Source organism: Colobus angolensis, unplaced genomic scaffold (genome assembly GCF_000951035.1).
Source record: "Colobus angolensis palliatus isolate OR3802 unplaced genomic scaffold, Cang.pa_1.0 Scaffold196, whole genome shotgun sequence".
Taxonomy (NCBI): domain Eukaryota; kingdom Metazoa; phylum Chordata; class Mammalia; order Primates; family Cercopithecidae; genus Colobus; species Colobus angolensis.
This window is the reverse complement of record NW_012115110.1, coordinates 7,955,045-7,968,597: the sequence shown is the minus strand read 5'-3', so window position 1 is coordinate 7,968,597 and position 13,553 is coordinate 7,955,045. Positions and strand designations below refer to the sequence as shown.

The following is a 13,553-nucleotide window of genomic DNA, read 5'->3' as shown; positions in this document are numbered from 1 at the left end:
CAGAGGTTGTCGTGAGCAAAGATGGCACCACTGCACTCCAGCCTGGGCAACAGAGTGAGACTCTGTCCCCAATCCCCAAAGAAAACAAAGAATCTTACATGCTGTTGAGAGGGATGTTAATTAGTACCTTTAGGGGCCAATAATTTAACACTAAAATTTTTCGATGATTGTGCAATATTTCTGGGAACTTACCCTACAGAAATACTACAAAAATATAGACAAAAATCTTTACCATATAAATTGGGTAACTGTCTTTTGGAAAACAAATCACAGCCTAGCTACACAATGGTATGAAAGGATGCCCGTGTAAAGTGAAAAAAAGCATCTTGTCGAACAGTCTGCATAGTATGACGCCTTTATTGAGATAAATGATTCTGTGAAGGTATGTCTGGAAGCATATAACTAAAACTATTAACAGCAGTTACGTCTGGGAAATGAGACAGGGATTTCAGGTTTTATTTTGGCCATAGATACATTATTTTGATTCTAAATTCACCATTTATTTGCTAACTTAGCATTACTATTGAGTACCAAATATTTGCCAGGGAATTATTCTGGGAATACAGTAATAATTCAGTTTAAAAAAATAAAATCTTTGGAGCTTACATTCAAGTGGGAAAAAACACACAAATATAAACAAGAAAGGTAAACGATATAGTATGTTTAAAAGTACAAAAGAGAGCAGGGAGTACAAAATACAGCAGGGAGATGAGACAGGAATGCCCCAGTAGCTGCAGCTTTAGATAAGCCTCAGTGAGAATGACACTTCAGGAAAGAAATGAGGAGGCTGAAGAGCCTGAATGAAGAACATTTGAGTAGGGCAAATAGTAAGTGCAAAAGCCCTAAGGCCCGACCTGTTTTGGAGGCAGGGAGGACGGCAGGAGCGGGGTGAACACAGAGGTGATGGGGTCAGAGGAGGAAGGAGAGGGATGCTCCATGTTTTGCCCAACGTTGAAGGCTACTGTGGACTTTGGAGTGCCATGGTAATCTACTGGAGAGTTCTGAGGGTTGCTGTGATCTGACTTGGATCTCAAGGACATGCGGGATTCAATGTTGAAAACAAATGGAAAAAGGAAGAGAGAGCAGGGGCAGAGGCAGCAAGCTCAGGAGAAACAGCAATTAAGTAAAACAATGGGTTTACTTGTTCAGTTTTGAGACTTCTTTATGTAATCTAGATGCAAGTCATTTATCAGAAATGTTTTGCAAATATTTTCTGCCACTCTACAGCTTGTCTTCCTGTTCTCTTAATGGTACCTTTGAAAGAGAAGTTTTCAATTTTGATAAAGTACAATTTATTGATTTTTCCTTCATGGATTGTGCTTTTGATGTTGGATCTAAGAAATCTTTTTCTAACCCAAGGCTGAACACGTTTTCCTTGTCATCTTCTAGAAATTATACAGTTTTGGGGAACTATAATCCATTTTGACTTTAATCTGTGCCAGTGTTAAGATATGGATCAATTTTTAATTTTGTATCTGATGCCCAATTATTCCAGCACCATTTTTTTAAGGCCTTTGCACCTTTGTTAAAAATCAGTTGTCCACATACATGTTGGATTACTTCTGGACTCTATTCTGTTCCATCAAACCAATGCACAGCCAGCAGAAGGGACTGATCCCAGAAACATATGAGTGAATGAATAGGAGTACTGGGTATGACGCTTCTCATCCTTAGGTATGTCCTAAAGAAGAGTTACTGTACAACCACAGAGAAGCAGAAAAACTCCGGCACTGTTACGTATGTAAAGCAAAGTTTCAAAATGATAACAACGTAAAATGAGGCAAAAAGGGGCCCCTGGCCGGGCGCGGTGGCTCAAGCCTGTAATCCCAGCACTTTGGGAGGCCGAGACGGGCGGATCACGAGGTCAGGAGATCGAGACCATACTGGCTAACACAGTGAAACCCCGTCTCTACTAAAAAAAAAAAACAAACACAAAAAACTAGCCGGGCGAGGTGGCGGGCGCCTGTAGTCCCAGCTACTTGGGAGGCTGAGGCAGGAGAATGGCTAAACCCGGGAGGTGGAGCTTGCAGTGAGCTGAGATCCGGCCACTGCACTCCAGCCTGGGCGACAGAGCGAGACTCCGTCTCAAAAAAAAAAAAAAAAAAGGGACCCCCAACGTAGTGTTTACATATGGTTGGTTTTGGAGAAATGTCTGACTATGTAGAACTAGATTGCAGAAGGCTGAAAGAGTAATGGCAGGGGGACCTACACACACCCAACAGTCACTAAGGAAGTGGCTAGGCCATCTCTCCCGGGTGAACCTTTCTCCATGTTCCCCATGGCATTTTATTCACACCTCTGTAATACAATCTTTTGCTCATGTTTCTGTTCCATTCTGAGTTTCTTGAAGGGAGGCATCATACCTCATTCAACTATACTACTAAGTACAGTGCTAGAAACAAAACAGACATCAAAATAAAAACATTCAGGCGGAGGGGAACGTTACCTTCTCAGCCCCTTGATACATCAGTTCTCCTTATCACTGTATGTTTGCAACAAGAGTAGCTAAGAACTGTGGAGTGGAAGGGGGAAATTAATGGTCAGTTTCTGAACTTCACCATGCAACTTCCTTTACTGAAAAATTTCAACTTCACAGATTAAAGATGTCTATGGTTCAAACAGCATTTCCTCTATCACCTCTGCATTTAAAGTAAAAATGCACTTGTTTGGGGGAAAACAATCATAGGAAAAATTCTGAACCTATAGACAAAGAAAAATTAGAAACAGTCTGAAGCAAAAGAATCTCCTCAGGGCACTCAAAAGGAAAAAAACATCACGCAAGTCTTTCCTTTTTCTCTGGGACATATGGTCAAGTATATACAATGGATTTGACTGGTTTTACTCTAAGTATTCAGCTAACAGACAACCTATCTTGTAGCAGACATGCAGAAGTGGGCAGTAGCTTGCTATTGCACAAAATGTGGGGCCTTACTCTTCCCAGTGAGGATGGTCTACAATTCAAGTTAGGGAGACAGAAGGGGAGGGATGTATCCTCTGCAACTATGCATTTAAATTTATACATAAAAGGGAGGGGCCACGGTCACATTTAACTGGAGTTATTTTTTCTTCCTATTATATTAAAACATCTGGATTATCTATACTGGCTAATAATGGATATTTCTGCAATCTTAGAGCAATCTTGCAATAATACAAAAATAAACAAAAAATACTAGACTACAACTAACATTCACTTTATTCAGTTTTGTTCTCTCAACTTAGAAGGCAACAAATGACCACATAAAAAAGGGAGCATTTCAGAATATATATACATAAAACTGGTCTGGGTACCTAAGGTGTTTGCTTTAATAGAAAACTGACATCCCCAACTAAGTGTTCTATTTAGCTTCTACAATAGTTATTCCTGGACCTTAGTCATTACATTTTTATTTAAGGTACTATGTTACTTTCATGACTACAAAATGAGGCACTCATACAAAACAGGAATGAAAACATACATATACTGTCGTATCTTTATGTCTTATTAATGCCAAAGATAATGTCAGGGATTATTTTAAAGAAGCCCTTACTCATGATGGCTATTTTTTAAAATGGCACAGGGCAGTAACAGGCTGAAAAGAAAACACCTGGTTGAGGGGACAAATTAAGTAAATACAAGACAGCTCAACCAAGGAAGTCAGCGAATCTCCACAAATGAGGCTTTTAATAATACTTTAGTAGTAAGACATTTTAGTTGTTTTTTTTTTTGATGGCTGAATAACATCCTAAAGGAGTATTTTAAATGTAATCTTTTAATTTTACAATGTAGAAAACTTCTCACAGTAAGCAGAGAGATCAGAGTACTCAATCCTGAAAATGAAAATAAGTAGCTAACTTGGAAAGTTTTAAAAAGTGCCAGTGTTCTTATGGCACTACATTCTCCTGCACGTGTGTTCACGCACATTTGCAAACGCAATACAATGTAGAAATGTCCAGTGTTACTGTTTTGTTTTAAAAACTCATCAATTCAACCTAAATTCAAGAATTACACTTTTAATAGTGGCATTCTGCCAATACAGAAATGACGTATCTTGGATCAAATCATTTGAAGGAAAGTTATTCTCTATTACTTGAATAAGGGAAAGAAAATACACAAAACAAGAATCCACAATAACAGTTACATTAAATGTTGAAATAAAAATTACTTTTTGTTTACATCTGGAATTGAAATGGCCCATCTTCATTGTTTCTGCAGAGAACTAAGAGGGGGAAAAAAAATCACCTAAAAACATGGGAAGTTTTTTAAGGCTAGCTATCCACAAACATCACATTGGCATTTTTCTTCAGTTTTCATCTCAACTATTAGTACTAAATAGTTTAAAAATCAAACATAATTTACTAATAATGAACAACTGCACACTTCATACTATGACCATTTGATAACTGGTCATGTAAAACTAATCCCAAATGCTGATTTGTCTTCTATATATAAATAGTAAAAATAAAACGAAAAGGTCTTCTTTCCTAGTTAACTTTCTTGAAGGCTGTTTTAACCCAATATAAAATGAAGCAAAACTATAGTATAATTCTTTTAAAACTTTGTGAAGGAGGGCAGCAATACTAGCATTTTCTGAACTATGGGTTTTAAATATGTAAAAGGCTCTTGGTTAATATTAATAATAAAATCTGAATGCTACCCAAGCAAATATTATGCCGGAAAATGCTTTTTCTATGACAATACTTACCTCATTGAAAACAACAGGATAAAGTACAATAGAAAAACTAGGGGAGAATTCTTAAGTAAGACAATATAAATTACCTGCCAGTGAAATGGAGGGCAATGTTTTGGCCATTCATATTGTTTGTTTACAAAACATTTGATAAGATTCATTTAAAATTCTGTAGGATTAAGAATTTTTAACCTTTTGAGGTATCTGCCTAGGATCTCTGTTAAAACAGATATGTTCCAATGACTTTATACCAAGATCCACAAATTCTTTGAAAAATTAAAAAACAGAACAAAACAAAACCCAAAATTAATATAATCAAGTTGGCCAGGTGTGGTGGCTCACACCTGTAATCCCAGCACTTTGGGAGCCCAAGAAGGGCAGATCACTTGCAGTCAGGAGTTCCGAGACCAGCCTGGCCAACATGGTGAAACCCCATCTCCACTAAAACAACTAAAATTAGCCAGGCGTGGTGGTGCGCACCTGTAGTACCAGCTACTTGGGAGGCTGAGGCAGGAGAATCACTTGAACCTGGGAGGCAGAATTTGCAGTGAGCCAGGATCGTGCCACTTGCACTCCAGCCTGGGCAACAGAGTAAGACTACATCTTGGGGGCAAAAAAAAAAAAAGGTTAAAAAAAAAAACTACAAATATATCAAGTTATATGCTCAATTCAATAATAATATTTGTCTCCCAAAAAGAACAATTTAGAAATACATCATAACAGGCAGTATTATATTTTAAAATCCTCCTAATTTTTTATAGTAGGACTACATTTCTGAGTAAAGGTAGGGCTAACAAAGATCTTATTTCAAATGAGAGAAAAGGCTACTCCAAAGTACCAAAGAGTGTAACACTGAATCCTATGTCAAGCATTATTTCTAATACTGATTTATTTTCCAAATTTTGCCTAGGTTGGCCTTGAACGCACAGCCTCGCCTCCTTGTGTGCCAGGACAACCGGTCAGAGCCACTGCAGCTCCTGATACTGATGTTTTTAAAAATGTGTTTTAAAGTAACTGCTTACCACTTAGGGAAAAAATTGTTGAAGTATAAAACAGCCAGAACATATTGCTCTTTATTTTGGTAGCTTATGTTTGGCTGACTTGCATATGTTAAAAAATTCTCAGATTTTAGTCTCTGGATTTTAATACTATATGAAAATTCTTTTATAGTTCCTGAAGACCTATGCTATACACTTTCTATGAGACCTTCTAAAGTATCATTCAAAAACAAACACTACCCTTACAATATACCTTTAACATTAAACACTTAGATCATGTACCCAACCATTCTATTTTTCTAAACTTCTAATTTGAAGCTTTGGTTATGAGGGAAAACAAAGTTTGTAAGGGTTCAGTTCTCTGAGATTTTTCAGAATGTTTCCAATGAAATACATTCATTCCTATGTTAAAAGGCCAGCTCAGCCAAGCTTCCTTCTGGAAAAATAATGAATTGGTTTTATTTGAAGTTTTATTCTGTAAACAAAAAGCTTTGGAAACTTTGGGATTTCCTGATGAAAAGCTAGGAGAAATGCACATCTAGTCCTTAGCCAATGAGGCACTAACCAGCGAGACCAGATGTTCTAACCAGTCTTCTCTAATGCTGTCAATCTAAGACCACAACCACATCTACACTTCACAAGCATCTCAGAAGTCCTAAATCCAGTAAGATGCAGTACAGTTGGTGATGTCATTTTGAAAGATTTATGACCTTGCATGACTTTTGGCCACTGCTACGGAGAAGAAAGGATGTGAGGCAGGCGGGGTGGGGGGTGGACTAAGAAAAACCTTCATTTGGCCTTTTTTTCTCTTTTCTAAGTATAGACATGCCCCTAACAAGCACTGAAACCCAACTCCCAATGCTGATCACATTAGGAATATTAAATTATCAAAATTAAAAATAATTTCCTCACCTAGCACAAGATACTATACAATATTACAAACACAGACACATGAAAAAAATCAGGCAGTAGAAAATGTACAACAGCTTTGGTGTTATACAAAATAACTTCCACAAACAACTAACAGTGAAGCATAAAGTTCATGTTTTCTTACCACAGACACTCCACTGCTGATTTCTACTTGTTTCCTTTAATGTTCTTGGTAAGGTCTGAATAGCCAAGAAAGAATGTACAGTTCCCTTAATGAGAGCTGCTCGGACATCATGAAATGCGCTCCACAACGCATCACTGAAAAGTCTTGCCTGTGCACTACTGCTCTGTGGCATGTTTCCTGTCGAGATCACAGCAGGTCCAAAATAAAGTGACAACTAGATTTAATAAATTAATATACATTTTGTTTAAAGATGTACAATGCACATTCTGTTTAATCCAAGGTTTTAGGGTATCAAGGAACTTGTATTTACACATATACAAATCTCAGACAGCAGTAAAGTCAGAAGATCCAGGGAAGAACAGCAGAACCTTACACAACTGCTCTCTGAATGCTGAGAACACAAGTCAAATACATTTAACTTAAAAACAACGCTGAGAGATCACTGGGAAAAATCTCCAAAGAGAGAAGTCCAAAAAAAGGACATGTAAAGGGGAAGGTCAAGTTGTTGAGACAACTACTTTATTCTTGGGATGACTGTGGAGGTGCTGGAGATGAGCCTTGTTTGCCAGATTTCCGTTCATAGTTCACAAGTCGTTGACCCACAAGATACCTAGGTTGCAAAAACAAGGTGGTTACTCTCTTGTATGAACTTACAGAGTAAAACATTCATATGTCTTTTTAAATCTAACTCCTACTTAAAACCCGTCAATGGTTGGGCTAGTCAAAGGGAGTCCGGAGTGAACATCTGTAAAGGCCAGCACGTCTAGCTAGGTACGGGTTTGTAGAAAGCTGCAGAAGCAGCAAAGGCTGGAAGGCCTCCAATGCTGTGCAGTGGAGGACATGCTTCAGTCAGTGGTTTAGGGGGTCTCAGACACTCAGACACATGGAGGTCAGGAGGGATACAGTAAACTTATGCAGTGGATTTATCTGTTAAGGTTCAGATTTTATAAAACAACTTAGTGTGCAAATCTAAGGAGACAGACTAAAAACATGACCATCAGTAAAGCTAGGAAGGGGCTGGGCGCGGTGGCTCACACCTGTAATCCCAGCACGTCGGGAGGCAGAGGTGGGTGGATCACCTGAGGTCAGGAGTTTGACACCAGCCTGACCACCATGGTGAAACCCCATCTCTACTAAAAATACAAAATTAGCTGGGTGTGGTGGCACATGCCTGTAGTCCCAGCTACTAGAGAGGCTGAGGCAGGAGAACTGCTTAAACCCGGGAGGTAGAGGTTGCAGTGAACTGAGATTGTACCACTGCACTACAGTCTGGGCGACAGAGTGTGACTCCATCTCAAAAAAAGAAAAAAGGTAGGAAAGGATGAAAGTAAAACTGGAAGCTCTAGTTATAGAGAAGAAAGGAGAAACCAAAGGAGAGATTTCAGTGAAGTCAAAGGGAAGACAGCATGGCAGTGAGTGAGTGAAGTGACAGGAAGTGGGAGAATATGGTTCAACAACAGAATGGCAAATGTTCCTAACTTATGTATGTGATGAAAGGAGAAGACAACGGCAAAGGCCAATAGGGCTGCAGAAACAAGGCAGATGTTACTGTGGTTGGAGCGACAGGGCTGGAGATCCTGCTCAAGGAGACAGACATCTCCAATGCCAGGGAAGGGCGACAGCTGCACTGACGGCTCACTGAAGGCCTGCCTCACTTAACGTGAGCAGATGGCTTGCAGGCTGACCCCAAGAGACAGCAGCGACAAAGTTGGATGGCAACAAACTGTAGGTGGCTGGGCACAAGCGTGAAGGGCATCCATTTGGAGGCAGAGATGCAGATCCAGTAAAAGCCCACAGAGTTGAGTTAAGGAGATTGAGGGAGAGTGAAGCCTGCACATGACAGGCTGCCAGGGAGCTTTCCTTCGTCCCTTTCCTCCATTTATGGAGGAAATGAGACCAACAGTTCCAGGCTGCAGCATTGTTTTCAGAAAGGGAAAGTGTATGAAGCCCAGTGACAAATGCTTAGCATGTTTTAATAAGAGCTCACTGTGGGAACTCTTACTTTTCACCAATACCTTCTCCACCTTGACTTTCATCTATTACTTTTCTGTAAATGCACAAAAGCCTAAGGAAATATTTGGGTAGTTTATGTCCAGTAGCTTAATATGTCACTTTTTAAAAAGTATGCTAATCTTATTGCATCTTTATCCATAATGTCACTGTTTTATTCCTTTTCTTTTGTCTTACCTTCTTTTCTTGAAGTTAGCCCTTCCTTACCCCACTGTTTCCCAAACAATCAGTGTTTTTTTAAAACTTTGAGGATTTTGTAAATATTTTAAACAGTGAAGGTTGAGCAATATCTACTAAAATATATATAGCACTACCTGGCACACAGTGATGACCAAATAGGAAGATACACTAAGAATATGGTCAGCATTATAGCAATGACAAAGTAAGTAAATAAAAAGCATACAGAAACCAAGTTAAATTGAACAAGTCCAAAGAGTAACTCAGTGGCAGAGAAAGGAGACTCTGAACCCAACTCCCTCTCTTCCACCACCACTCACTCCCTCATACTCAAGCCCACCACACACACACACACACAGTCTCTCACACACACATACTCTTTCTCTCACACACACACACTCACTCACTCTTAGCACCTCCTACAGACCAAACACTGTGCTAAAGAGTACATATACAACAGCTGACAAGACATGCCCTCACTTTAGTCTACAGTTTTCTGCATGAAGGAATAGACGGAAAAAGAAGGAAGAGGACACTGGGCTACAGGAAAAAGCAGAAGATAAAGCATGAGAAATAAGAGGTTAATGGGAATAGACCCGTGGCAAAGGCTGAGAAGGGCAGAGAGCAGAAAGGCAGGCGCCCAGCATACAGAAAGAAGCAGGCAGGAAGTTCCCTCAGGGCATGTCTTGCTTGTCATTCTGTTTGCAGTATTTACTCCTCTGCCAAAAAGTTAAGTGCTAAAAAGTTGATTTTCATCATTGAAAATACCCCTTCCTCTTCTTTCAGTTGACAGTCCTTTGTACTCTGACTGGCTAAGTATACTTGTATTTTTTACTGTCAGTAAATGCTTTGGAGAAGTATCGAATGCTATAAATTTCATTCTCAAAAATCTTACTCCTCAGAACAAATAAGGTAACTGTATAATTTGTTGTGCAAGGGGGGACAAGCACAAGTAAAAGGGGGTCGTGTTAATAATGACACAAAGGCAGCAGGTATAAACTGGGACTCTCTTGGCCGACTGAGATGGATAAACAACAAACTCACTTTCTCTGCTAGAACCCAGTGAAGCAGATGATTCAGCCTACAGTTAGGACATGAAGGTTCAAATATTATCCCAGGAAGGTGTCTTCCTTGGCTTTCCTCAATCTCTTACTGAGATCAAGTGACAGAGTTTTCAATGGTTTCCTCAAAACAGAGAGTCCCACAACATTTTTGCAGTAACCCTCAAGCCTCTCTGTGCAACCTGAGAGTAACCTAGTGGCCCTGCATAAGCAAGAGGAGCTTATGCAGGGCACTGCTGGTTTCTAATGCAGGCTTCTTATTTTTATCTAAAACTATTTAATATACTGTCAGACCAAAACATTTGAAAACAGACTGAAAAACTATTTGGAATGGGCATTAAAAAATCTCTTGGCTGGGTGCAGTGGCTCACGCCTGTAATCCCAACACTTTGGGAGGCCAAGGCAGGTGCATTACGAGGTTAGGAGATTGAGACAATCCTAGCCAACATGGTGAAACCCTGTCACTACTAAAAATACAAAAATTAGCTGAGCGTGGTGGTGCACACCTGTAATCCCAGCTCCTTGGGAGGCCAAGGCAGGAGAATCGCTTGAATCTGGGAGGCAGAGGTTGCAGTGAGCCAAGATCGCACCACTGCACTCCAGCCTGGCAAGCGAGACTCTGTCTCAGAAAAAAAAACCACCACCACCAAAAAAAAACTCCCTCTCCAAAACAGTTTCTCCCAGTCTTTTCCAGCTCTGTGACAACTCCATATTCCCTGTTGTTTGGGCCAACTGAGTCCTTGATTCCACTCTCCTTCACATGTCATAGTATCTGTCAGCAAACCTTGCTAATCCCACCGCCAAGTATATCCAGAATCTGAGCATGTTTCCCTCCTATGATTTGTCACATCAGACACATAAATTAAGAAGTGAAAACACCTAAACAAGAGATGAAAAGAACACCAGACTTACTTGTCATTTTTAATATGTTCATAAAGGCGCTTAAACTGGCGGACCTGGAAGGACAAAATTGCCATCAATACCACCACCATCAGTAAAAATGGATAAATCCGCCGATGGACTAAGTTTTGCATTTCCGCAGTAACACCTAGAAAACCAAACAAGAAAAACTTTAAGTGTATGTGAAATAACAGTGACATGAAACATAAACATGTCCTTTCCCTAGGAAGAATGGACTGGGGCAGACAAGCTTTCTAAGCCCCAGGTCTGTTAACTTTCTACAATCTGTGTGGGTCATGAGCCCTTTCTGACCCCCACCTTTCTCATTTGTAAAACAAGGAGGCCAGACATGGTAGCTCACGCCTGTAATCCCAGCACTTTGGGAAGCCGAGGCAGGTGGATTGCTTGAGGTCAGGAGTTCTAGACCAGCCTGGTCAATGTGGTAAAGCCCTACCAAAAAACACAAAAATTAGCCAGGTGTGGTGGCGATGCGCCTGTAGTCCCAGCTACTCAGGAGGCTGGGGTGGGAGAATCGCTTGAACCTGGGAGGTGGAGGTTGCATGGAGCTGAGACCAGGCCACTGCACTCCAACCTGGACAACAGAGTGAGATCCTGCCTCAAAAAAAAAGAACTGGATGAGACGACTTCTCATGTTCCACAACCAGTGGTGTCATTTATACATTTCAACTGCACCACAGTTTAAAGACGCAAAACCAAAACTGTGCTTATATAATAAAAAATATCCTCAAACTTTTAGAACACACACATATTTATTTTTCTATATTTAACTCATGAGTTTTAATACTTCCTTAGCAGAGGGGACTGGGGGGGGGGGGGCTTTAAAATCAGAGCAAGTATTTCCGAGGAAATCAGAAAATTAATACCCTCAGGTGGATTATTCCAAACACAATAGTGTGCTGTGCATAAGCTCTGGAGCTGAGTTTGAAATCTGAATGCTGCCCTTACTCCTTAAAAACTAGACTTTGGGGTAAGATTCTCAATCTCTACGAACTTCAATTTCCCATTTCTAAAACAGAGTTGACAAAACATATTAAAAAGCTACCCTAAGACTAACGTGTAAGAATTACATAAAGCATTTAAACAGGGCAAAACAGGTACTAACATTTTTCATTTGCCACTCTTTTTCCCTTCCAAAGTCTTTCCAGAAAAGCTCACAATAAAATTTGTAAAAATGAAAATATTAACGACTGGTTTGGAAATCCAAATTCTTACATCTATATACTATTAATGGGCAGAAAATAATATATGATAATTAGAATAAAAAAGAAAATAGGGCATTCCTGGTCTAGAGAAAACCAGTAAATAGATTGTTCTAAAGAGTCAAAATAATTTAATTTTAATGACATAGTCAACTAATAAGCAATGGGCTGGGCGTGGTGGCTCACGCCTGTAATCCCAGCACTTTGGGAGGCCGAGGTGGGTGGATCATCTGAGGTCAGAAGTTCAAGACCAGCCTGGCCAACATGGTGAAATCCTGTCTCTACCAAAAGACAAAAATTAGCCGGGCATGGTGGCGCATGCCTGTAGTCCCAGCTACTCAAGAGGCTGAGGCAGGAAAATTGTTTGAACCCAGGAGGCGGAGGTTGCAGCAAGCCGAGATTGCATCACTGTACTCCATCCTGGGCAAAAGAACGAGACTCTGTCTCTCAAAAAAAACAAAACAAACAAAAACTAATAAGCAATGGGCTTTGAAATATATTTTGCATGAAATATATATTTGCATTTTAATATGGTATTTATGATACTCGGCACAGTCACAATTCAAACCAAATAAAAGCCTTAAAGTTTCTACTTAGAAGGAACCAGGAAACGATGCAGTTTGCACACTGTGGGTCCTCAGCTTAACTGTTCCCTGTTTCCCATGCCATCCTGCAGATTGAGGGATACATTGCTTAGCCTCTCTCTATACAAACCTGTGTTCAGCAATTTTTTTTTTTTAAGAGACAGGGTCTTGCCCTGTTGCCTGGGCTAGATTGGAGTGTCACAACCTGAGGTTAGCCCTGAACTCCTGGGTTCAAGCAATCCTCCTGCCTCAGCCTCCAGAGCAACTGAGATAACAGGCATGTGCCACCACTCCCAGATAATTTATTTATTTGTTTTTTTAGAGGTTGGGTCTCACCATGTTGCTCAGGCTGGTCTTGAATTCCTGGCCTCAAGCAACCTCCCACCTCAGCCTCCCAAGCAGCTACTGCACATGGCCAATATCTTTACTGGCTAAGAAGCAATGAGACTGTTAGAAGTCAAACCAGTGGCAAAAGGTAAAGAAGGGCACACACACAAAGGGCTTCCAAGGGGCTGGAAAAGTTCTATTTCTTGACCTAGTAAGGTAACATACAAGTATACATGTTACACTGCAAGTTTGGTTGTGTGTTTTTTTAAGCTCTTCTCTCATGGTTAAAGGGAGGAGGGTGGCATTTCTGGCAGATGGATAAGACAAATGAAAATGTGGAGACAGCCATGGAGATAAGAGGACATGCTGTGTTTGGTAAGAGGCCATTCCATGGTTGTTTAATCAAAACTCAGAGTATATGACATGGAGTAAGGCAAGGAGTGAGGTCAAACTGAAGTCCACATCAAAGCAAGAGGAGGAGCCTTGTAAACTATGCCAAAAGGTTGGACTGTATTAAAGGCCACAGAGGAACCAATGAAAAAATGTTCACCAAAG

General features: G+C 40.2%; 1 protein-coding gene across 3 annotated transcripts in view; it reads right to left on the bottom strand.

Annotated features, from left to right (window-relative positions):
- Positions 1–5,565: 5,565 nt before the first annotated feature.
- MARCH6 (membrane-associated ring finger (C3HC4) 6, E3 ubiquitin protein ligase) overlaps positions 5,566–13,553 on the bottom strand; it is an 82,111-nt gene continuing 74,123 nt past the window's right edge. For all 3 annotated transcript variants that reach the window (XM_011940976.1, XM_011940977.1, XM_011940978.1), the window contains 2 exons: positions 10,880–11,015; positions 5,566–7,329 (listed from right to left, as the gene is read on the bottom strand). In XM_011940976.1, the coding sequence (XP_011796366.1) occupies positions 7,239–7,329; positions 10,880–11,015 (227 nt within the window). In that variant the 3' untranslated portion in view covers positions 5,566–7,238. The remainder of the gene's footprint in view (positions 7,330–10,879; positions 11,016–13,553) is intronic.